General features: G+C 39.7%; 3 protein-coding genes across 3 annotated transcripts; all 3 read left to right on the top strand.

Annotated features, from left to right (window-relative positions):
* Positions 1 to 625: 625 nt before the first annotated feature.
* On the top strand, positions 626 to 1,105 carry LOC138893086 (uncharacterized). The gene has a single exon (XM_070176857.1). It carries the CDS (start codon positions 626 to 628, stop codon positions 1,103 to 1,105), a length of 480 nt encoding a protein of 159 aa, XP_070032958.1.
* An 80-nt stretch (positions 1,106 to 1,185) lies between these two features.
* Positions 1,186 to 4,348, top strand: LOC138893085 (uncharacterized). The gene is made up of 5 exons (XM_070176856.1): positions 1,186 to 1,253; positions 1,442 to 1,506; positions 3,589 to 3,849; positions 3,958 to 4,074; positions 4,329 to 4,348. Exons 1-5 carry the CDS (start codon positions 1,186 to 1,188, stop codon positions 4,346 to 4,348), a joined length of 531 nt encoding a protein of 176 aa, XP_070032957.1.
* A 16,992-nt stretch (positions 4,349 to 21,340) lies between these two features.
* LOC138893084 (uncharacterized) lies at positions 21,341 to 22,500 on the top strand. The gene is made up of 3 exons (XM_070176855.1): positions 21,341 to 21,576; positions 21,740 to 21,809; positions 21,982 to 22,500. Exons 1-3 carry the CDS (start codon positions 21,341 to 21,343, stop codon positions 22,498 to 22,500), a joined length of 825 nt encoding a protein of 274 aa, XP_070032956.1.
* Positions 22,501 to 22,815: the final 315 nt, after the last annotated feature.

The following is a 22,815-nucleotide window of genomic DNA, read 5'->3' as shown; positions in this document are numbered from 1 at the left end:
AAGAATAGAAGATGACTAGCTCGGTTTTCCTACATAAACCAAGGGTCGGGATCAAGAAAAGAACAAGGATAAGTCGAAGGATGATTTTGACGCATATCAACCATCTTCTAAGGGCCGATTTTTACCCTAAGAAAGGGCCGAAGGACAAGGCAGAAGTTTTCGATCGGCGGACAAGTTCGCTCCCGATAGAAGGACTGACCGCAGCTAGAATAACAAGTCATTGCATGACAAAGAGGTATCAGGTTCCACGTATCCTAGACTTTCAGAGTATAATTTCAATGTCAGCGTAGTGGAGCTAGTATCAGCGATGAGGAACATTAAGAAAGCGCGGTTCTCAAGGCCAATGAGATCTGATCCCCGCCAAAGAGATCCTACTCTGTGGTGCGAGTATCATGGGACTAACTACCATCGAACTGGGGACTGCTGACATCTGTGCGAGGAGATGAGGACGTTGTTGAAAAATGGCTATCTCAAAGAGTTCTTAAGTGACCGGGCCAAAAACAATTAACATCGCAACTGGGATAATATAGAACCCTCGAAGATAGGAGAAGATCGTCCTCGACTAACGATCAACATGATTTTCAGGGGAAACGAGATTAATGGTGTAACCTTTTCGACAGCAAAAATGACAAAGGTATCAGTAACCTATAGCAAGAGATTTCGGGAAGTCTCCGAGGACAATATCACCTTCATAGAGGAAGATGCCGATGGACTCCTACTACCACCCAACGATGCCCTGGTAATTTCTCTTAATGTTCTAGATTTTAAAATTAAACGCATTTTGGTGGACCCAGGAAGTTCAGCCAATATCATTCAATGGAGAGTGCTAGAGCAAGCCAAGCTAACCGGAAGCATCATTCCGGCAACAAAGCTCCTCGCCGGATTCAACCTAGTATGTGTGACAACCCGATGGGGGATTCTGCTGCCCACAAATGTCGAAAGGGTTATGAAGACTACCTTGTTTGAAGTAGTAGACGTCGACATGGGCTATAAAATTATTCTTGGAAGACCATGGATACAACAGATGAAGGTTGTGCCATCAACATACCATCAACTTCTGAAATTCCCAAATCCAGAAGGAATCAAACAAATAAAGGGAGATTAACCGGTGCAATGGAGATGAACATGATCTCGGTTTCCAGCATTAAAGAGAAGGAACACATGACATAGCAATTATAGGAACCGATGCCCCTTCCCGAATCAAATGAAGACAACAAAGGGGAGGAGCCGTCGGAATCCTATCAGGTACCAAGGTATTTCAAGGTACCTAAAGAAATAGACGCAACCAAATTCACGGCGGAAGAACTCAAACATTTGGCATTGTTCAAAATGTTCCTAGAAAGGAAGTTCCACTTGGGGACATGATTATACACCAAGATTAGGTAAGGATTTATAGAATTTCTTAAAATTAATATTGATTGTTTTGTATGGTCGCATGCAGATATGACAAGTATCCTTCCAGAGGCGGCTATGCACAAGTTAATCCTGGATCCCAGCATCCATCGGGTAAGGCAAAAGAAGTGTCCGATCGCCGAGGTTAGAAACAAGTTTGTCAAAGAAGATATAACTCGATTTCTTGATATCAGTTCAATATGGGAGGTAAAGTATCCCGACTGGCTAGCTAATGTAGTAGTATTTCCAAAAAAGAATAATAAATTTTGCATGTGCGTAGATTATAAAGATCTGAATAAGGCATGCTAAAAAAACTTGTTCCCATTGCCAAACATTGATCAAATGATTGATGCAACGGCGGGCATGAGTTGATGAGTTTCCTCCATGCCTATTTCAGGTACAACCAAATCAAAATGAACTCGGAGGATCAGGAAAAAACTTCGTTCACAATGAACTTTGGTACATATTTCTACAATGTGATGCCTTTTGGGCTTAAGAACGTCGGAGCCACTTATCAGAGGCTCGTGAACAAAATGTTCAAAAAGCAAATAGGAAAAATAATGGAAGCTTACATAGATGATATATTGGTTAAGTCTTTGAACGCATGTGACCATCTAAAACACCTCCAAGAAACCTTTGACATCCTAAGGAAGCACAACATGAAACTTAATCCCGAAAAGTGTGCATTCGGAGTCAGCTCTGGGAAATTTTTAGGTTTTTTTTTATGTCACAAAAGGGGATAAAAGTCAATCCCGAAAAGATTAAAGCCATGGATGATATCCTAGACCAACTGACAAATGTGAAAGAAGTTCAAAGGCTAACCGGAAGACTAGCAGTTCTGAGCAGGTTCATTTCTCAGTCCTCAGAAAAATGCCATCACATCTTCTCACTCCTGAAGAAGAAGAACAACTTTGAATGGACTCCGAAATGCCAATAGGCTCTAAAAGACCTGAAATGGTATTTATGAAGCCCTCTGTTACTATCCAAATCGGAGGAAGGTGAGTAGTTTCTAGTATACTTAGCGGTCTCGGAGGTAGCGGTAAGTGCCGTTCTAGTTCGGGAAGACGAAGGTACGCAATCTTCTATCTATTATGTTAGCAAAGTTTTATCGGGAGTAGAAACTCGTTATCCACATCTCAAAATATTAGCCTTGGCTCTCGTAGTCGCCGCTCAAAAGCTTAGACCTTACTTTCAATGTCACCTTTCAGCTTGAGGGTAGGGCCCATAGATGGTGGTAGTTCTATCTTCTCGGCAGGTCAGCGGGTTCTCCTCCCTTGACTTAGGACCAATTCATATGCCTCTTTCTAGATACATATAATCCACCCTCCCATAGGGAAGTGCTGCGATTTCAGTTCGAGAAGCTCCAGCAGGTGTCAGGTGTCGGTGACCGACTATGAGGCGAGATTCTCTAAGTTGTCTCACCGTGCACTTAGGATACTCTCTACTGATGCAGAGAGAGTGTAGAGGTTTCTTGCAGGTTTGCACTGTGGTATCCAGGCCACTATGGCCCGAGGGGTTGAGATGGGGACCTCTTACGAGCTGGTTGTGGAGATAGCTCGGAGGATCGAGGGTATTCATCAGTAGAGTCGAGAGCAGGTGTCGAGGGACAAGCAGTTTCATTATTTTGGAGGGTTCAGCGGTGCTCCGTTTGGGGGCAGAGGTCATTTTGTGAGGGGTCAGTCTCGCAGGCCCACATATCCAACACCGTCGCCTTCTCGGGGTGCTCAAGTGTGGCCCTATTTTAGCGCTATACCAGAGAGCTCCAACCGCCCGCCAGCTATTTAAGATTCCTCCAGTGGGTATTCAGGCCATCAGGGTCAGACTTCAAGTCAGCAGCCCACCATTCAGAGGGGTTATTATAAGTGCAGGGATCCGAGCCATATGAAGAGGTTTTGTCCTAAACTTCGGGGTAAGGCAGTATAGTAGGGTCATCAGCCTATGATTACAGCACCATCTGCCGCACCAGCCGTCCGGCCACCCAAAGGCGGAGGGTAGGTGGGTAAGGGCCATCCTAGATGTGGAGGCCAGTCAGGTGGTGCTCCAGCTAGGTTCTATGCCTTCCATCCAGACCAGATGTAGTAGTGTAAGATGCCGTGATCACATGTATTATTTCTGTCTGTAGTAGGGATGCTTCAGTACTATTTGATCTAGGGTCTACATATTCATATGTTTCATCTCTGTTTTCTCATTTTCTAGGTATTCATCCCGAGTCCTTGGGTGCTCCCGTATATGTGTCCACTCCAGTGGGAAATTTTATTGTTGTGGATTGGATCTATCGGTCCTGTATCATGACTTTCTATGGTTATGAGACTAGAACGGATCTTCTATTGCTTGATATGACCGACTTTAAGGTCATACTGGGCATGGACTGGTTGTCCCCATATCATTTCGCCCTTGATTGCCATGCCAAGACTGTTACCTTGGCAATGCCAGAGTTGCCTAGATTAGAGTGGAAGGGTTCGTCTGTCAGTGCATCTAGTCAGGTTATCTCTTTTCTGAAGGCTCGACACATGGCCGAGGAGGGTTGTTTGGCTTATCTAGCTTATGTTCAGAATACTACTACAGATACTCCGTTGATTAATTCAGTTCTCGTGGTCTGGGAGTTCACATATGCGTTTCCTTCTAATCTTTCAGGCATGCCACCAGATCGTGATATCAATTTCTGTATTGATTTGGCTCCAGGTACCCAGCCTATCTCTATTTCACCGTACCGCATGGTTCTGAAAGAGTTGAAAGAGTTGAAAGGACAGCTTGAGGAGTTGCTAGCAAAGGGGATCGTCAGACCGAGTGTGTCTCCTTGGGGTGTACCGGTTTTGTTCGTGAAGAATAAAGATGGGACTATGCGGATGTGCATTGATTACAGACAATTGAACAAAGTTACCATTAATAACAAGTACCTGTTATCACGTATTGATGATTTGTTTGACCATTTATAGGGTACCAGGGTGTTCTCTAAGATCGGCTTGAGATCGGGGTATCATCAGTTGAAGATTTGTGATTCGGATGTTCCGAAGATGGCTTTCCGGACTAGATATGGCCATTATGAGTTTCTAGTGATGTCCTTCGGCTGGACTAATGCCGCATTGGCATTTATGGATTTGATGAATCGGGTGTTCAGGCCATATATTGACTCGTTTTTTATTGTCTTCATTGATGACATATTGATCTACTCGCGTAGCATGGAGGAGCACGAGCGAAATTTGAGAGTAGTGCTTCAGACCTTGCGGGAACAGAAGCTATATGCTAAGTTCTCCAAGTGTGAGTTCTGGGTAAATTCTGTGGCATTCTTGGGACATGTTGTATCAGGCGAGGTTATTAAGGTAGATCATAGGAAGATCGAGGCAATTCAGAGTTGGCCTCGTCCTACCACAGAGACCGAGATCAGGAGCTTCTTGGAATTAGCAGGTTATTATTATTGGTTTATGGAGGGCTTCTCATCTATTGCAACACCTTTGACTAGGTTTACCCAGAAGGGTGCTCTAATCCGATGGTCCGATGATTGCGAGGCGAGCTTCTAGAAGCTCAAGACCGCATTGACTTTAACATTGGTGTTAGTGTTGCCTTCCAGTTCAGGGATGTATACTATGTATTCTTACGCTTCATGCATTGGCTTGGGTTGTGTATTGATGTAGGAGGGGCGAGTTGTTGCATATGCTTCACGTTAGCTGAAGCCCCACGAGAAGAATTACCCCATACATGATTTGGAGTTGACCGCGATAGTTCATGCTCTCAAGATCTGGAGGCATTATCTCTATGGGGTGTCATGTGACGTTTACACCGATCATCGCAGCTTGCAGCATCTATTCAAGAAGAGGGATATCAATTTGATGCAGCGCATGTGGCTTGAGTTACTAAAAGATTATGATATTACCATCCTTTACCATATGGCAAGGCGAATGTGGTTGCGGATGCCTCGAGCAGAAAAATGGAGAGTATGGGTAGTTTGGCATTCATTTCAGCAAAGGAGGGGCTATTAGCTTTGGACATTCAGTCCTTGGCTAACAGACTTGTGAGGTTGGATATTTTAGAGACGAGCCGAGTTCTTGCATGCGTCTTCGCTCAATCTTCATTATTCGAGTTGATCAAGGCTCGTCAGTTCGAAGATCCGCACTTATTGGTTCTTAGGGAGACGGTACTACATGGTGGTTCCAAGTAGGTTACTATCATTGAGGGTGGTGTTCTGCGACTCCAGATTCGTCTATGTGTTCCTAATGTTGATGGATTGAGGGAGAAGATTCTAGAGGAGGCACACAATTCTCGGTATTCTATTCATTCAGGTAGCACGAAGATGTATCGCAACTTGAGGTAGCATTATTGGTGTCGACAGATGAAGAAGAACATAGTTGAGTATGTAGCGAGGTGCCTAAATTGCCAGTAGGTTAAGTGTAAGCATCAAAGGCCAGGTGACCTACTTCAGCATATGGTTATACCTGAGTGGAAATGAGAGCGCATCACTATGGACTTCGTAGTTGGGTTGCTACGGACCTTGAGGAAGTTTGATGCAGTTTGGGTCATTGTCGACAGGTTAACCAAGTCAGCACACTTCATTCCGATTGTGACTACGTATCCTTCAGAGAGATTGGCCCAGATTTACATTCAGGAGATTTTTCGGTTACATGGTGTGCCTATTTCCATCATATCAGATAGAGGCCCTCAGTTTACTTCGCATTTCTGGAGGGCACTACAAAGTGAGTTGGGGACCCGGGTAGAGCTTAGCTTAGCCTTTCATCCGCAGACCGACGGACAGTCGAAGCGGACGGTTCAGATCTTGGAGGATATGCTCAGAGCATGTGCGATTGACTTCTGAGGGCAGTGGGATCGATTTTTGCCTTTGGCCGAGTTTGCTTACAACAACAGTTATTAGTCCAGCATCGAGATGGCTCCTGTCGCGCCCTATTTTCTCGCAAAAACGGGTTGACGTGTGACAACTCTTTTAAATGGGTGTTAAAGAAAAGATTCGTCACCTAATGATTTTTAAGGCGCATAAGAGCACCTATTTGCATATAACTCTGATTTGACTAGTTTGCGTCACCAAAGATGGGGTAAGGGTTCAAATTACCTCAAAGAGAAGGTGTTAGGCACTTTTTGAGGTCCACAAATGTGGTTCCCAGCCGAATTTTAAACTAGGTGGGATTATATGAGTTATTAAGTAAACTAAGTGATTAATATGTTCTTTTAAATTTAAAATTCCCCACTTGCAAGAATCGCAAAAGTAGCAGACTTTAGGCGCATATTACGTTAGGGTTACTAACATGCGCCACTAGTTGAAATGGCGAGGAAGAAGCGGCAGGTTGCTCCAGCGCCGGCCTCACCTAAAGCTAATGAAGGTACATCTAGGAAAATAACACCAGAATCTAGAGTTCCCCAATCACTAACGCCGATTTAATTGATGCATTGGATGCCAGGGATGGGGAGTGCTCCAACAGTAATGCAAATGGTGATTCAACCAAGAGAGGAAGAGACTCCACACGATCTAGGAGTAGGAGCTTCAAATGCAGCAAGGAAGCTCACTTTCTCAGCCAAATCTAATGAAATTAAGCTTACTATGGCGGAAGTGGTTAAAGGGAATCGACAACAACAATTGGGAATGAAACTTGAATACTACTCGCCGGTACTGAAGGACGGTGTCAAGGTAGTTAAATTGAACCCACGAGAAATTGAAGAGCAGAAGCAGAAATGGAGTCTAGCCTTAGTTGGGTATGTAATTGGAGGAAATCCTACATTCAAGGAGATGCTAAAATTTGTTTATGGCGTATGGAACTCAGTCACTACCCCTCAGGTATTTCTCCATAACGACGAGTACTTCATGTTCAAATTTGATTGTGAGGAAGATAAGAACACAATACTGCAGAATGGGCCGTATACCTTCAATCACATACCTTTAGTGCTCAAGCAATGGAGTCCAGATTTTCAGATGAGTAATGAGCCTGACCAAATCATTCCTATGTGGGTAATGTTACCAAATTTAAGTATCCAATTTTGGACTACTGGAAATTTAGGCAGAATAGCCAGTTGTCTAGGGCGACCAATTTGCACTGATAAGCTTACAACACAGGAAGATAGAATTGCTTATTCTAGGATGCTAATTGAAATGGACATATCCCAACCATTGCCAGACGAAATTCCATTAGAGATGCCCAATGGGTAATGTCGAATGCAGGTTGTGGAATATGAATGGAAGCCTCTATTTTGTCAAGACTGTCTTTAAATGGGACATGTCACAGGTAGCTGTAAGAAGGAACTAGATGACACTGGTAACTGGAAGCAGCAGCAAGTGAACAAGGGGAGGAAACACCAAAAGAAGGAGTGGAGGGCCAAATTTGATCCTATCCCAAACAAAGATGTGGGGAATGAACAGATACAAGTATCAACAGCTGAACGACCTGAGAGCTCAAATGATGTTGTCAATGTGATAATAAATGGCCAACAATCTGAAGATATGCCTATGGAGAAAGCAAACAATAATGATATAGGAAAGCACATAATGAAGAAGCCAAAGATACAAGATAAGATACGGGAAAGCATTGAAATGGAGAGGATGCTAAGACAGAACAAGTTCAGTGCCTTAAGAATTGATACAGAGAAAGCCACTAGCAATGTGGTAAGGGTTACTAGTCCAGTCAATAAGAATCCACCATGATTTTTGGATCATGGAATATTAGAGGGATGAATAAGCCCTACAAGAAAAAAATAGTTAAAATCCTTTCTGCTTAAGAATAAGGTGGTTCTAATTGGCTGACTTGAGACTAAAATTAAAGCTAATAAAGCTGAGAGAATAAAGAGGAAATTGGGGGCTGACTAACAGGTGGATGCAGACTATAACTCAAGTCCTAACGGCAGAATATAGGTATGTTGGAAGCCATAACAGGTTACAGTTAGGATTATATCATCACATCCTCAAGTAGTGCACTACTATGTGAAAGACAAATACTCTAGATTTGCTTTCCATACCAATTACATGTATGGGTATAACACAATTGAAGGTAGAAATCAAATTTGGGAGCAATTGAAAAGGATCAACAACAATATGACAGAATAATGGGTGATAATGGGGGATTTCAATACAGTTTTGTTGGTCCATGATAGAGTTAATAGGGCTCCAATCCAACAAGCAGAAACACAAGATTTTCAGGACTGTATAGATGAAGTTGGCTTGGGCCAAATCAGAAGGAAGGGATGTCAGTTTTCATAGAGTAATAAGCAAGATCCTGAGAATAGAATTTATAGCTTAATTGATTGGGCTCTTGGCAATGATCAATGATTCACCAATTATGGCAATCTGGAAGCTTGTTATCTTAATCCGGGATGCTCATATCACTCACCTATCCTCATCTCTACCATTGTGCCTAGACAGAGATTACCCAAGCCCTTCAGATTGCTGAATGTGCTACTGTATCAGGAAGCATTCAAAGAGGCCACTCAAAAAGCTTGGGAGGTTAACATCACAGGGCATACTATGTACAGAGTATGCAAGAAGTTGAAGCATATTGAGCAAGTATCTATGACCATGAACATAGAAATGTCATCACTAGATCATAAATTAGAGGAATTATAGTAAAAGCTCAGTGACATACAGAGTGAATTGGGAAATGATCTCTATAATCCACAGCTGATTTTGGCAGAGAGAGAGATACTGCAGGAACTAGAGAAATGGTCTACTATTCATGAAAGAGTGCTTAGATAAAAATCTAAAGCTGTCTGGATCAATCATGGGAATTCCAACTCTAAGTACTTTCATGCTCAACTCAAAGCTAGACAATGGAGGAATAATATTGTGTCAATATGGAATGATCAAGGAGTGCAACTAACAGAGTCTACACAGGTGCAAAGAGAATTCACAAACTTCTTTCAACTGCTAGGAATAAGTGCTCATGAGTTACCATGCCTAAACACCTACTATGCCAAAGATGGACCATGCCTCAATAAAGATCAACAACAAGCTTTTGTTCAACCTGTCACAGAAATGGAAGTGATCCAGGCATTGAGGGATTTACCTAATGACAAGTCTCCTAGAATAGATGGGTTCACTACAAAATTCTTTAAGGAGTTTTAGGGAATAATAGGAGAAGAAGTTACTCAGGCTATTCTATAGTTCTTTGACAATGGAAAACTATTAAAGGAGATCAACTGTACTACAATAACATTAGTACCCAAGGTCTCTAATCCAACATATGTGAAAGAGTATAGACCTATAGCTTGCTGCACTACTATGTACAAGCTTATAGCAAAAATTCTCACTGCCAGGTTGAAAATAGTAGTGGATTCTTTAGTTGGGCCATCCCAATCAGCTTTCATATCAGGGAGGAGTATATTGGACAATGTTATAGTGGCTCATGAATTAGTTAAAGGCTATACTCGGAAAGGATTATCACCTAGATGTCTTATCAAAATTGACATAAGGAAAGCATATGATTCAGTGGAGTGAGGTTTTCTAAAGAATGTACTGTTGGAATTTGGCTTGCCTGGGAAGTTTGTGGACTGGATCATGGAATGTGTTACCACAGTGAGCTACTCACTCCTAATCAATGGAGGGCTTACTCCTAAGTTTGTGGCAAAAAAGGGATTGAGGCAGGGGGCCTTATGTCTCCTTACCTTTTTGTTCTGGCGATGGAATACTTGAACAGGACCCTCAAGCAACTACAACATAACCCTGACTTCAACTACCATCCAAGGTGTGGGACGATGAAGTTGGTGCATATATATTTTGCGGATAATCTCATAATGTGTTGTCGAGCGGATAGAATATCAATCCAGTTATTGCTCCAAGCATTCAACCACTTCTCGGATGTTTCTAGCTTAGAGCAAATTTGAACAAAAGTTCTCTGTATATTACCGGTGTCCCAACAACGTTAAAGGAACAAATTTTGACCGAAATGCAATTTACTTTAGGAGAGATGCCCTTTAAGTATCTTGGTGTTCCCCTTTCTTCTATGAAACTCACTACACAGCAGTGTATGCCCTTAGTAGAGAGAATGACATCAAAAATCAAATGCTGGACTACCAAGCTGCTATCATATAGTGGAAGATTACAATTGATCAAAAGCGTGCTGTTTGAGATGCAAACATATTGGGCTCAAGTCTTCCTATTACCAAAGAAAGTAATTCAATTATTAACGAGTATCTGCAGAACATTTCTTTGGACAGGAAGCTGTGATGCATCGAGGAAGACACTAGTGTCATGGAAACATCTATGTATGCCCAAGTCAGCTGAAGGTTTAAATCTCATAAACTTTCACACATGGAACAAAGCAGCAATCTCTGTAAACTTCTTTGGGCAGTGATCATAAGAAAAAAGTCTCTTTGGGTACTATGGATTCATGGATTCTATATAAAAAATAGAGACTTAGCCACTATGCCAACATCTAAACAAGCATACTGGCTTGTGAGGAAATTTTTTGATGCAAGGAACTGGTATAGGGACAAGGACCTTACAGTGGAACTGCAGAAATTCGCTACAGAGGAAGGTTTCAGCATAAAGAAAGCATACCTAGCTCTATGTCCACAGTACCAGAAGGTACCTTGGAAACACATTACTATAGGAACACATGGCTTGCAGTTCGACAACGATTGGCTACCATTGATCGACTGGAAAGATGGGGGATTCATGTTCCTAAGGAATGTGTTTTATGCAATTCAAGCGAGGATGAAACCTTTACACATCTGTTCTTTGGATGTATCTATTCAAGACAAATATGGGCTACCTTGCTGCGATGGATAGGATAACCTAGACAGATAACTACATGGAATGAAGAACTAAATTGGATGGCTAAAAGAACGAGGGGAGGCAGAGCAAGACAAGAAATTGTAAGATGGCTGTTTGCTGTCACTGTTTACCATGTTTGGCAGGAACGAAATAGCCGAAGGTTTCAGCAGGAAAAGAAAGAGAATGGGTATAGAATAAGAGAAATTGTCCTCCAGCTGCATACTTAGAGGGCAGAGATATCACAAATGGCAAAAAGTGTTAAGAGTCTGAATTGTTTTCCTAAGATTCTTTAAATTCTCTGTGTAGGTTGAGATGCTACTCAGATAAGTATTGACTATAGAGAACTAGTCCTAGAGTCCAAAAGGATGTACATATATACACTTGGTTGAATAAATTTTTTTATTTTGACCAAAAAATAAAGTAAACTAAGTGATTAAGCATGCCAATTGATTAATTATTATTAATAGCTAAGTGGTTACACATGCCATTAATCATTAATTGTACCAAGTGACAAAGAAAGTAAAAGAACGAAAATAATAATACTCAAACGAATTTGTTTAAAACAACTTTAGACAACAAAAGTATATGTAAATAAAAGACGTCAAAGAAACCGAGTGACGCTACTAACTAAAAGAACGACTGTCACTATAATTGAAAACATACAAAATTGAAACAAAATCTAGCTATCCCGCACAAATGAAATATATTAGGATGATCCGTTAAATAGTTAAAAGGGGACCAAAATTTTTACTCTTAGTGTATCAATTCCCGTGCAAAACCTTTTAAGACTTTTATAGCCAAAGTGTAATGACTATTCGAGCAATTTGTATATCATCTCTTCTACCCTTACTGCTATTTTTGAGTTGTTACCTAAAACACACTAGTTAATTCTAAATCGTGTCTTAATAGGTCTACCTGTCTCATTCCTATAGTCCATGAGGCGTTGGATATTCTCTAAAGGGAAGACCTAGACTCGAATAAAAGCTAAGGTTTCTATTTTGATTTAGCTAAGCATCAAATAGGATAAGCACGTAAGGACTAGCACATAATACAAGAAAATGGCTCATGTTAGCCTCCAGAATAATAAAAGCGATGAAGCGGATTCTAAAAATCTAAAGAATGGACACAAACCAAGAATGCTATGCAAATATTATTAGAAAACAATAAAGGATGAAGTAGCGTGTTTGTTTTATGTACCAATAGGCGAGAAAGACATAGATTAAAGTAAGACTCGTGATTATATTTTTTCTTAAAAGACTTGTATACGGGAAAGTTCACTTATATACAAAGATCGTAATTAGGTCCAAGCCTTAAATAGACAGATTCTTTTGTAAAGACTAAGACAGAACTTATATAAATAATTTTTGCTCCATGGAAAGAAAGCACAAGTAGAACTTATACAAATAATTTTTGCACCATGGAAAGAAAGCACAAGTTACTGATTTGTTCAATATCAATACCGATGAGGGGTTCAAAATACTTCAGAGTTTTCAATATTAAAGAAGAAAGCTGAGTATACTTATTGAGTCCAAGAACGCTACAAGACGTTATTATTATTGTTAAAGCAACACAAAACAAAGCTACTCTTTCGTGTATTTAAATCCTATAGGTACGGTACTAGAAAAATATGCTATCAATAATTAGTAAAAATCGAAGCAAATAATGAGAGTAAATTTCATGGGTGGTCATTCAACTTTGTGTTTATTATCCAAAAGTCATTTTTCTTTCTTTTGTTACGCAAAAGTCATTTAACTTTATGTTCATTACCCAAAAGTCATTTTTCTTTCTTTTGTTACGCAAAAATCATTTTACTATGCTCTAGTTATCACAAGTCACTTTGACCAGATTTTACAAATCATTCGCCTAAAAAGTCTATTATGACCTTTAAATCATCTCATTTATGTAATACCTTCTATATTATATGCTATATAATATACTTTTACCCATGTATTTTACTTATAATTAAAATAACTTGATATTATTTATTTATTTATTATTTTTATAATATATTTGTACATTTAATTTTTTTCTTAACGTTAATTTTCAAGATATTGAATTTAATTTTCAAAGCTTTTCTGATTTATCAGCCAACCCATACTCATTAATCCAATAAATAAAATGCCCACATTTAACACAATGACACATCAGATTAATACTTTCAAATAAATAATATTAATAGATAAAACTTTAAAAATTTTAATATTAAATACAAATATCTTTGATTTGTTTTTAAAATTTTATTGACTATAAAAAAAAATTGTTAAGCAAATTTGTTTGTTATTATTTCAAATAAATATTAAAAAATAAATATTTTTTTATTGTTTTGATAATTAAAATATGTTCATGTTTAAATATGATTAAATAAAGTGATTTCCATGAAAAAATTAAATGTATTAATATATTATAAAAATGATAAATACAACAACCTAGTATAATCCCACTAGTGGAGTTTGGGGAGGGTAGTGTGTACGCAGACCTTACCCCTACCCTGGGGTAGAGAGGTTGTTTCCAAATGACCATTGGCATCCTTCCCTCCAAGAACTCTCCACCTTGCTCTTGGGGTGACTCGAACTCACAACCTCTTGGTTGGAAGTGGAGGGTGATAGATAAAACAATTTAAAGTTATTTTAAATATAAGTAAAATAACTAGGTAAAAATATATTATATAGTATATCATATAGAATGTATTATATAAATAGGAGGATTTATAATGTTAAGGGCATAATAGTCTTTTCAGGTAAATATATTGTAAATCTGACCAGGGTGACTTTTGTGATAAATAGAGCAAAGTAAAATGATTTTTGTGTAACAAATAAAAGGAAAGTAACTTTTAGGTAATGAATACAAAGTTAAATAATTTTTACGTAACAAAAATAAAAAAAAAATAACTTTTACGTAATGAACATAAAGTTGAATGACCAACCATAAAATTTACTCCAAATAAGGGTGGCAAAGAATCCATAGCAGCGGTAAGTAACAAACAAATTCAATGGAATGCCGACACACAAGTAGTGTTAAGCACATACTGAGATTCAAATGACGTACCTAGTAAATAACTTAGCATGCATTTCAATGGAATGCCGCACGTCATTCGGCATAGCCAAGGGCATACAGAAACAGAAATACACAGTGAGAGTAAAATAAAGCTAATATAAAAAATAAAATAAAATAAAAAATAAAAATGAAAAGGAGAACTACTCTATTCTACAAATAACTATCACATACAGGAATTATAATGTGTCGTTCACGAAACTAACCAGTGACGAAATGCAGAATCAGTAACGAAAAATAAGAAAACCAGAAAATATTCAGCCATTGCCGAATCACGATCAGTAATAGTAGTCCATGAATAATAACAGACTGGTTAAGATGGCTCACGGTTTCCAAGGTTCGCGACATGAGAAGGCAATAGTAGCAATATTGATAATTCAAACACTACTCTAACTTCCAGCCAACAAAGTAGTAGAATCGCAATAATAGGGACGATAAAAACATCAAAGCTAGCGCGATGGAAAAGACCAGCAATTGAGAAGCACGAGAGTGAATAGAGTATAAAAGCAGAGCTGAAAAAATAGTAGTAATTGCAGGGTGTATTGAGTAAGTAGTTGTGATGACAGAGGTGTATTAATCTACTAGTGTCTCTATGCGTATGGAGAATATTAGAGTGAGGATGTGTGTAGTGTCTTGGAAAAAAGATCACTGTCTATGCATATGCCCCGTTATGTAACGATCCGACCGGTCGTTTTGAGTTGGAGTAGGTCCGTAATGTCGGGAGTTGGAGTAGGAGTGGGTCCGTAATGTCGGGGTCGGAATCAGATTTCGGGAGTTGGAGTAGGTCCGTAATGTCGAATGTTACTTGTGTGTAAAATTTGAGATCAATCGGACGTTATTTGATGGGTTTCAGCATCGAATGTAGAAATTTGAAAATTTAAAGTTCATTAAGTTGAATTGGGGTGCGATTCATAATTTTGATATTGTTTGATGTGATTTGAGACCTCGAGTAGGTCCGTGTTATAATATGGGACTGGTTTGTGCGATTTGGACGGGGTCCTAGGGGCCTCGGGTGTGTTTCGGGATGGTTTCGGATAATTTCGAGCTGTTTTGGACTGCTGTTGCTAGTGTCTGGTGTCCTTCTTCGCGAAAGCGAAGGAAGTCCCGCGTTCGCGTAGATGAAATGGTGAGGCTGATGGGTTGGCTTTCGCGAACGCAAAGCAAGAGCTGGGGCAAGCCTTCGCGAACGCGGCTAAGGCGACGCGAACGCGAAGAAGAAAGGGGGAGATGGGCCTAAGGCCATTTGGCCTACGCGAACGCGTAGAAGGGAAAACGAACGCGAGGGGTCTGGGCAACTGGCCTTCGTGAACGCGATCAGAGTGCCGCGAACGCGAAGAGAGATTTCTGGGCGTGAGGTTGTTGAGCCTCGCGAACGCGAGGGATGTGTCGCGTTTGCGAAGAAGGGTCGCCTGGGCAGTGAGGTTTTTAAAAGACGGGATTTGGCCATTTTCCTCCATTTTTCATTTGGTTGGGCGATCTTTGGAGCTCTTAGAAGGGATATTTTCGTCATCTATGTCAAGGTAAGTGATTCCCACCTATTGCAAGTCAAATACTTAGATTATATATGGATTTAGACTTGAAAATATGTGTAAATTTGGGATTTTGAAGAAAAACCTAGAAATTTATATTTTTGGATTTTGATCACGAAACTGGACATGGATTTTGGAATAAATTATGTATTTGAGTTCGTGGTGTTATGGGTAAAGTTTATCTTCGAAAATATTCGGAATCCGGGCACGTGGGCCCGTGGGTTGCTTTATCGATTTTTTTTATCGGAGTTGGAAATTGTTATAAATTGATTAATTATGAGTATTAGAGTACATTTTGATTGGGTTGCATCTTATTTGACTAGTTTTGGATCGGTGGTCACCGGTTTGAGGTGTTAGAGCGGTGTTGGAGCCGGTTTTGAAACGTCGAAGTGAGGTAAGTCTCATGTCTAACTCTGTGAGGGGAAAATATTACCCCTATGTGTTGTATATTGGTGTATGCTACTTGTTGTGGGAGCTACGTACGCGCAAGATGACGAGAGCCCGTACGTAGCTACATTCATGTTATTGTCCGGGTAGGCTTAGGTTCACATCATGTTGTAGCTGCACTATTTGAGAATTTTCTCGCCTATTAAATTTCTCTGTTTTACATTCCTACTTGAGACTAGACTTGCTATTATAGAGACTTCACGTGTTCACTATTAGTCACCGAATAACTTTACTCCTCCTAAGGCATGTTTCCGTGATATATATATATACTTCATTAAAAGGTTTTTTTATTAAAGAAATTGTAACTCACATATTTATTCGTGAGTGGGGTCAAAGACCCGTCAAAGCTTCTTATTCTAATGGGATCAGGCCGTTCGCCTCGGCAGGATTATGTATTTCACTCTTATGGGATCGGGCTGATCGCCTTGGCAGGATTTATGTACCACACTCTTATGGGAGCAGGCCGTTCACCTCGGCAGTTTAATAGATGTATCTATGGTTCGGGCCGTTCGACCTTTGGCAGTGCACAGTTTAAATTTTTATGTTGGATCGGTCCGTACGCCTCGACATTTTCTATATCATATCCTCATGGAATCGTGCGTAATCTTTGGCAAGAAGCCAGTGTATCTGTGAGTTTTTCCGATTTGAGTTATGACAATCTATCTGATGAGATCCACTATATCTATATATATGCTCCGGTTAAGGTAAAAATTTCTAATAGAGAGCTTGAGTTCTTCGTAAAGAGGGGGATTTGTACCACCTGATTCATACTTATTTATCTCACTTATTTACTCTGCCTCATATTTACTTACCTCTTTACTGTACTTGATATTATTGGACCATTAGTGAGTGTCGAAGTCGAACCCTCATCACTACTTCTCCGGGGTTAGGCTTGATACTTACTGGGTACACGTTGATTACGTACTCATACTACTCTTGCTGCACATTTTTGTGCAGGTACATATGTGACTAGTGGCCTTGTGAGAGCAGAGGCGTGTATGCACGCGGGGACTTACGTGAACTGTATTCCATATTACGACCCGCAACCAACAGAGTCTCCCTCAGAGTATTTATATTTTTCCTCTGTAAGTTGTATTCCGGACAGATGTTGTACTTTATTTTTACTTCTTAGTTGATACTCATGCACTTATGACACCGGATTTTAGAGTGATTATGGGTTGTTCTGTATTGAAATTAATAAAAATATTATTATTTACACTATAGATTCCAACTTTTACTATTAAATTGAAGAAAAATATGATTTCTAAAATATTAAGATAAGAACCAAATTAAGTAATTATTGTTGGCTTGCCTGACAGTGGTGTCTGGCGCTATCATGACCTTAATGAATTTTGGATCGTGACACCTAAAAGAATGAAGGAAAAAGGATATAAATAGAGGGAAAAGAGAATCCAGCCGTTGGGGAAGGTAGTAAAAATGGTATATAGAAGAATGATTTTGGGTAAGGGAATGAGATGGTAAGAAGATAACTTTATAAAAATGTCCAGATCTTTTGAAAAGGTAAGATTATGAGAGGATGTCATGGAATTTTTTTCCAACTAAAGGATTAGTCCGTTGGGACCCTTTCCTTTTGTTGTAGATTTCTTGGCTTCTACTTTTTCTCCAAAAATTAGTACAATAGGGATGAATAAAATTTTAATTTAAGGAATACAAAATTGAACAATGTGTTAATTAAAATAATAGAATAACCATGCCTTGTCAAGTGTCCTAGCAAACGTAAATTGCCATAGTAATGTCAAATATATTTTTTTAAAACGTACTTTTGTGTTAATAAAAAGTGACAATTATAATAATGATATTAATTGATTGAGAAAATAATAAAAATGGTAGCAATAAGAACAATGGTAATATCTTGAAATGTTGGTAAAAATGATACTTTGACTTTGTAAATGAAATAGAAGCACAATGGAGTAAAGTACATGAAAAGTGGGACAAAACTGAGTGACAATAGCTCCATTTGAGGCTTTATATTGTCGGCGATGTCGTTCGCCCATCGAATGGTTTGAGCCCGGCGAGGCTAAGTTATATGGTACTGATTTGGTGAAGGATGCCTTGGAAACGGTAAAGTTGATTCAGGAGCGACTTCGCATAGCACAGTCTAGATAGAAGATTTACGCAAATCAGAAGGCGCATGATTTATCATTTATGGGGGGCCAGAAGGTTCTCTTGAAAGTCTCACCGATGAAGGGAGTCATGAGGTTCGGTAAGAAGGGCAAGTTGAGCCCAAGGTTTATAGGTCCATTTGAGGTGTTGAGGCGAGTTGGGGAGGTTGCTTATGAGCTTTCTTTGCCTCCCAGTCTATCGGGAGTTCATCCAGTCTTCCACGTGTCTATGCTCCGGAAGTGTCATGCCGACAGGTCGCGTGTGTTAGACTGCAACACGGTTCAACTAGATGAGAGTCTGCATTATGAGGAGGAGCCAGTTGCCATTGTTGACAGGCATGTTTGCCAATTGAGGTCCAAGTTTCTGCGGTAAAGGTTCAGTGGAGGGGCCAAACAGTCGAGGAGGTGACTTGGGAGATCAAGAAGGACATGCGGAGCAGATACCCACACTTATTCAGCACTCCAGGTATGATTCTAGACCCGTTCGAGGACGAATGTTTGTTTAAGAGGTGGAGAATGTAACGACCCGATCGGACGTTTTTGCCTTTTAGATCCTCGTTCCCTTAAATAAGACTCCTCGTATGTGCTTTTACTGTCTAATAACTTGATGGGATGGTTAGTTCGGGTTTGGAAGGGTTCGAGTTGAAATCAGAACACTTAGATCCTTATTATTGGCTTAAAAGGGTTAAGTTTGCCTTGAGTCAACATTTTGAGTAAACGACCTCGGAACCTGGATTTGACAGTCCCAATAGGTTCGTATGATGATTTTGGACTTGGGCATATATTCAGATCGGGTTTTAGATAACCCGGGAGCGTTTTAGCGCTTAATATTGAGAGTTGGCACATTTAAGGTTTTCAAGTTCTTTAAATTTAATTTGAAGTAGGATTCAGTGTTATCGAGGTCCGTTTGGAATTCTGAGTCTCGGAATAGTTTCGTATGGTGATTTGAGACTTGCACGCAAAATTTGGTATTATTCTAAGTAGTCTAAGAATGATTCAGCGCGTTTGGAGTAAGTTAAAAACTTGAAGTTCATAATTTGATTCAATTTGGTTTTGGGGTGCGATTCTTAGTTTTGATGTTGTTTATGCGTTTTGAGAGTTCGAGCAGGTCCGTATTATGTTTATGGACTTATTGGTGCAGTTGGACGGGGTCTCGGGTGGCTCGAGTGAGTTTCGGACCACCTGGAGTTGAGTTCAAAAATCTGCTATCTGTTGTTCTGGTTTCCTTTTTCGCGAAGGTGGAGCAGGCCTCACGTTCGCGATGATGTAATTGGACTGGGTTGGGTTTTGTGCTTCGCGTTTGCAAAGTCGAGGTCGTATTCACGGAGGCTTGGGGCCAGTGGCCTTCACGTTCGCGGGAGACCTGTCGCGTTCGCGTAGAATCGAGGGCTTGGGCAACCTAGTTACCTTATGCGTTCGCGAGTGAGAGCACGTATTCGCGATGAGGAGGCAACCCAGTACATCGCGTTCGCGAGTGTCCTCTCGGGATCTCGAAGAGGAATTTTTCTAGGTTCTTCAATTTTGCCTTCGCGATCACGAGGGCTTGTCCGCGATCGCGATGAAGGCACTGACCTGGGCAGAATGTTTTAAAGTGGGACTTAGGCCATTTTTCTCTCATTTTTCATTCCTTGGCCAATTTTGGTGCTTCTTGGAGAGAGATTTCCACCTAGATATTGAAAGTAAGTAATTTCTATCCAATGTGAGTTTAATATATAGATTATGGGTAGATATTAATATGTAAAATTGTGAAAATCATGGGTTAGTTGAAAAACCTAGGTTTTGATAAAAATGGGATTTAACCACGAAAATGATTAAGGAATTGGGTGAAAATTATATATTTGAGTTCGTGAGGTTATGGGTAACATTTATATTCAAACATTTTCGAAATTTGGGCATATGGGCCTAGGGATAAATTTTAGAAAACTTCTAATTTGGGTTGGGTAATTACTCTAGTAGTTAAATTATAAACTTGTGAGTGTATATTGATTAATTTATATAATACTTGACTAGTTTCGGGTTATTTAGCATCAAGTTGAGGATTTAGAGCAGATTTGTGGACCGAAAGTGAGCTTGAGAACGAGGTAAGTCTCTTGCCTAACTTTGTAAGAGGGAACTCATCCCCTTAGGTGTATCTTGTTGTGTTCTACTTGTGTGGGGAGCTACGTACGCACTAGGTGACGAGAGTCCGTGCGTAACTATATTCCATGAAATATCCGGGTAGTCTTAAATCTACATCATGCTTTAATTATACTATTATGTTTGTTATGCATATTAATTTTCTTAAATAGAGCCGAGACTAGGGATTTTAAAGTTACAAATTAATGAGCAAGTGATTCGGCAGAGATCTAGAGCAATGTGTATAAATACTGGAGACCAAAATACTAACTTCTTTCATGCGCATCTAGAGGCTAGGCAGGCTAAGAACATAATTGGTTCCATCTACAATGATCAAGGATCCAGTATCACTGACCAAAACTGATAGAGCAAGAATTTATAGGATTTTTCCAATCTTTATTGGGAACTTGTGCTGCTGAATTGCCATGTATTGATATCGATATAGCCAGAAATGGACCTTGTCTCACCAAAGAACAACAAAGAGAACTTAATATCCCAATAACAGAAAAGGACATAGATCAGGCCCTCAAAGAATTGCCTAATAAAAAAGCACCAGGTATAGATGGATTCCCTGCTGAATTCTTTAAAACATACTGGGGTCTTATTGGAGGAGAAGTCAAACAAGCTATACAGGAATTCTTTGCAAATGGAAAAATGTTGAGAAGTATTAATTGTACAACAATTTCACTGGTTCTTAAAGTTAACAGTCCTACATTTGTTAAGGAGTTTATACCCATAGCATGATGCTCTACAGTTTACAAACTCATTGAAAAGATCATAATGACAAAATTAAAGATTGTGGTTGACTACGTGTTGGGCCTTCTCAATCAACATTTATAAAAGGGAGGAACATATTGGACAATGTTATTATTGCACATGAGTTGGTTAAAGGCTACACTAAGAAAGGGGTCTCCCCAAGGTGTTTGATCAAAGTTGACATACGGAAAGCATATGACTCAGTCGAGTGGTCGTTCCTAAAAATGATACTGATAGAATTTGGTATGCCTGTGAAGTTTGTACAGCTTGTGATAGAGTGTGTGACAACTGTCAGTTATTCTCTGCTGATAAATGGAGGATTGACTACCAAATTTCAAGCAAAGAAGGGGCTTAGGCAGGGAGATCCAATGTCTCCCTACCTATTTGTATTGGTGATGGAATACCTGAATCGATCACTGAAGACACTAGAGTGCATTCCACACTTCAATTACCATCTGAGGTGTTCCAGAAAGAATATAGCCCATATATGTTTTACTGATGGCCTGATCATGTGTTGCAGAGCAGATAAGCTATCCATAAGCTTACTTTTGAGCAGGTTTCAACATTTTTCAGAGGTGTTAGGGCTTAAAGAAAATATGAAAAAAGTGCATTGTATATTACAGGGGTATCAAGGGAGTTCAAAGAATTGATTCTCACAGAAATGCAATTAACAGCAAGAGAGTTTCCATTCAAGTACCTTGGAGTTCCTTTGTCCTCTAAAAAGCTATATATCCAACAATGCATGCCATTGATTGAAAGGATTATTGCACGACTCAATTGCTGGACTGCTAAATTCCTATCTTATAGTGGTCGGTTACAATTGATCCAGAGTGTGATATTTGAAATGCTGACCTACTGGGCGTAGGTATTCTTATTGCCAAAAAAGATAACTAAGCTGATTGTGACTGGTTGTAGAACTTTCCTTTGGACTGGGAGTAATGAACCTTCGAAGAGAGCACTTATTGCTTGGGATAAAATCTGTATGCCACTCTCAGCTAGAGGTTTGAATGTCCTTGATGTGTCTAACTGGAACAAAGCTACTTTATGTAAGCTTATATGGGCAATCAATGCAAAAAAGGACACCATGTGGATCCAATGGATACACCGTTTCTATATCAAAGGGGAGGACATAATGTCTATGCACACTCCTAAGCAGGCCTGCTGGCTAGTTAGGAAGATCTTTGACACTAGGGAATGGCTAATACAAAATGATTCCTTTGTTGATCTGAATAAATACTGTATAAATGAGAAGTTCAGTATTAAAAAGATGTATGTTTCAACAATTCCTCAGCACCCTAAGTGTCATGGAAAAGGATTGCAATTGATTCAAAAGTATTACCAAGGCATCAATTCATTCTGTAGTTGGCCATGCATAGAAAGCTAGCTACACTGGATTGCCTAAAGAAGTGGGGACTATCAATATCAAGTGACTGTGTGCTTTGTGGGAAGGACACTAAGGAGGCAATGGAGCACCTCTTTTTTTAATGTGATTATTCCAAGAATATGTGGGAAGCATTGTTAAAATGGCTGGATGAAAGACATCAAATTGGTAGCTGGAATGCTGAGATTAAATGGTTAACGAAGAGAAGTTCATGCAGAGTTCGAGCTCACATGCTAGGATTCCTGTTTGCAGTTGTGATTTACCATGTCTGGGCAGAGAGGAACCAACGAAGATTTCAAGGAAAGAAGATATCAAGCC

The sequence above is a fragment of the Nicotiana tomentosiformis genome, chromosome 5 (genome assembly GCF_000390325.3).
Source record: "Nicotiana tomentosiformis chromosome 5, ASM39032v3, whole genome shotgun sequence".
Lineage (NCBI taxonomy): Eukaryota > Viridiplantae > Streptophyta > Magnoliopsida > Solanales > Solanaceae > Nicotiana > Nicotiana tomentosiformis.
Note: the sequence above shows the minus strand (reverse complement) of the source record. Positions and strands in the feature narration are given on the sequence as shown.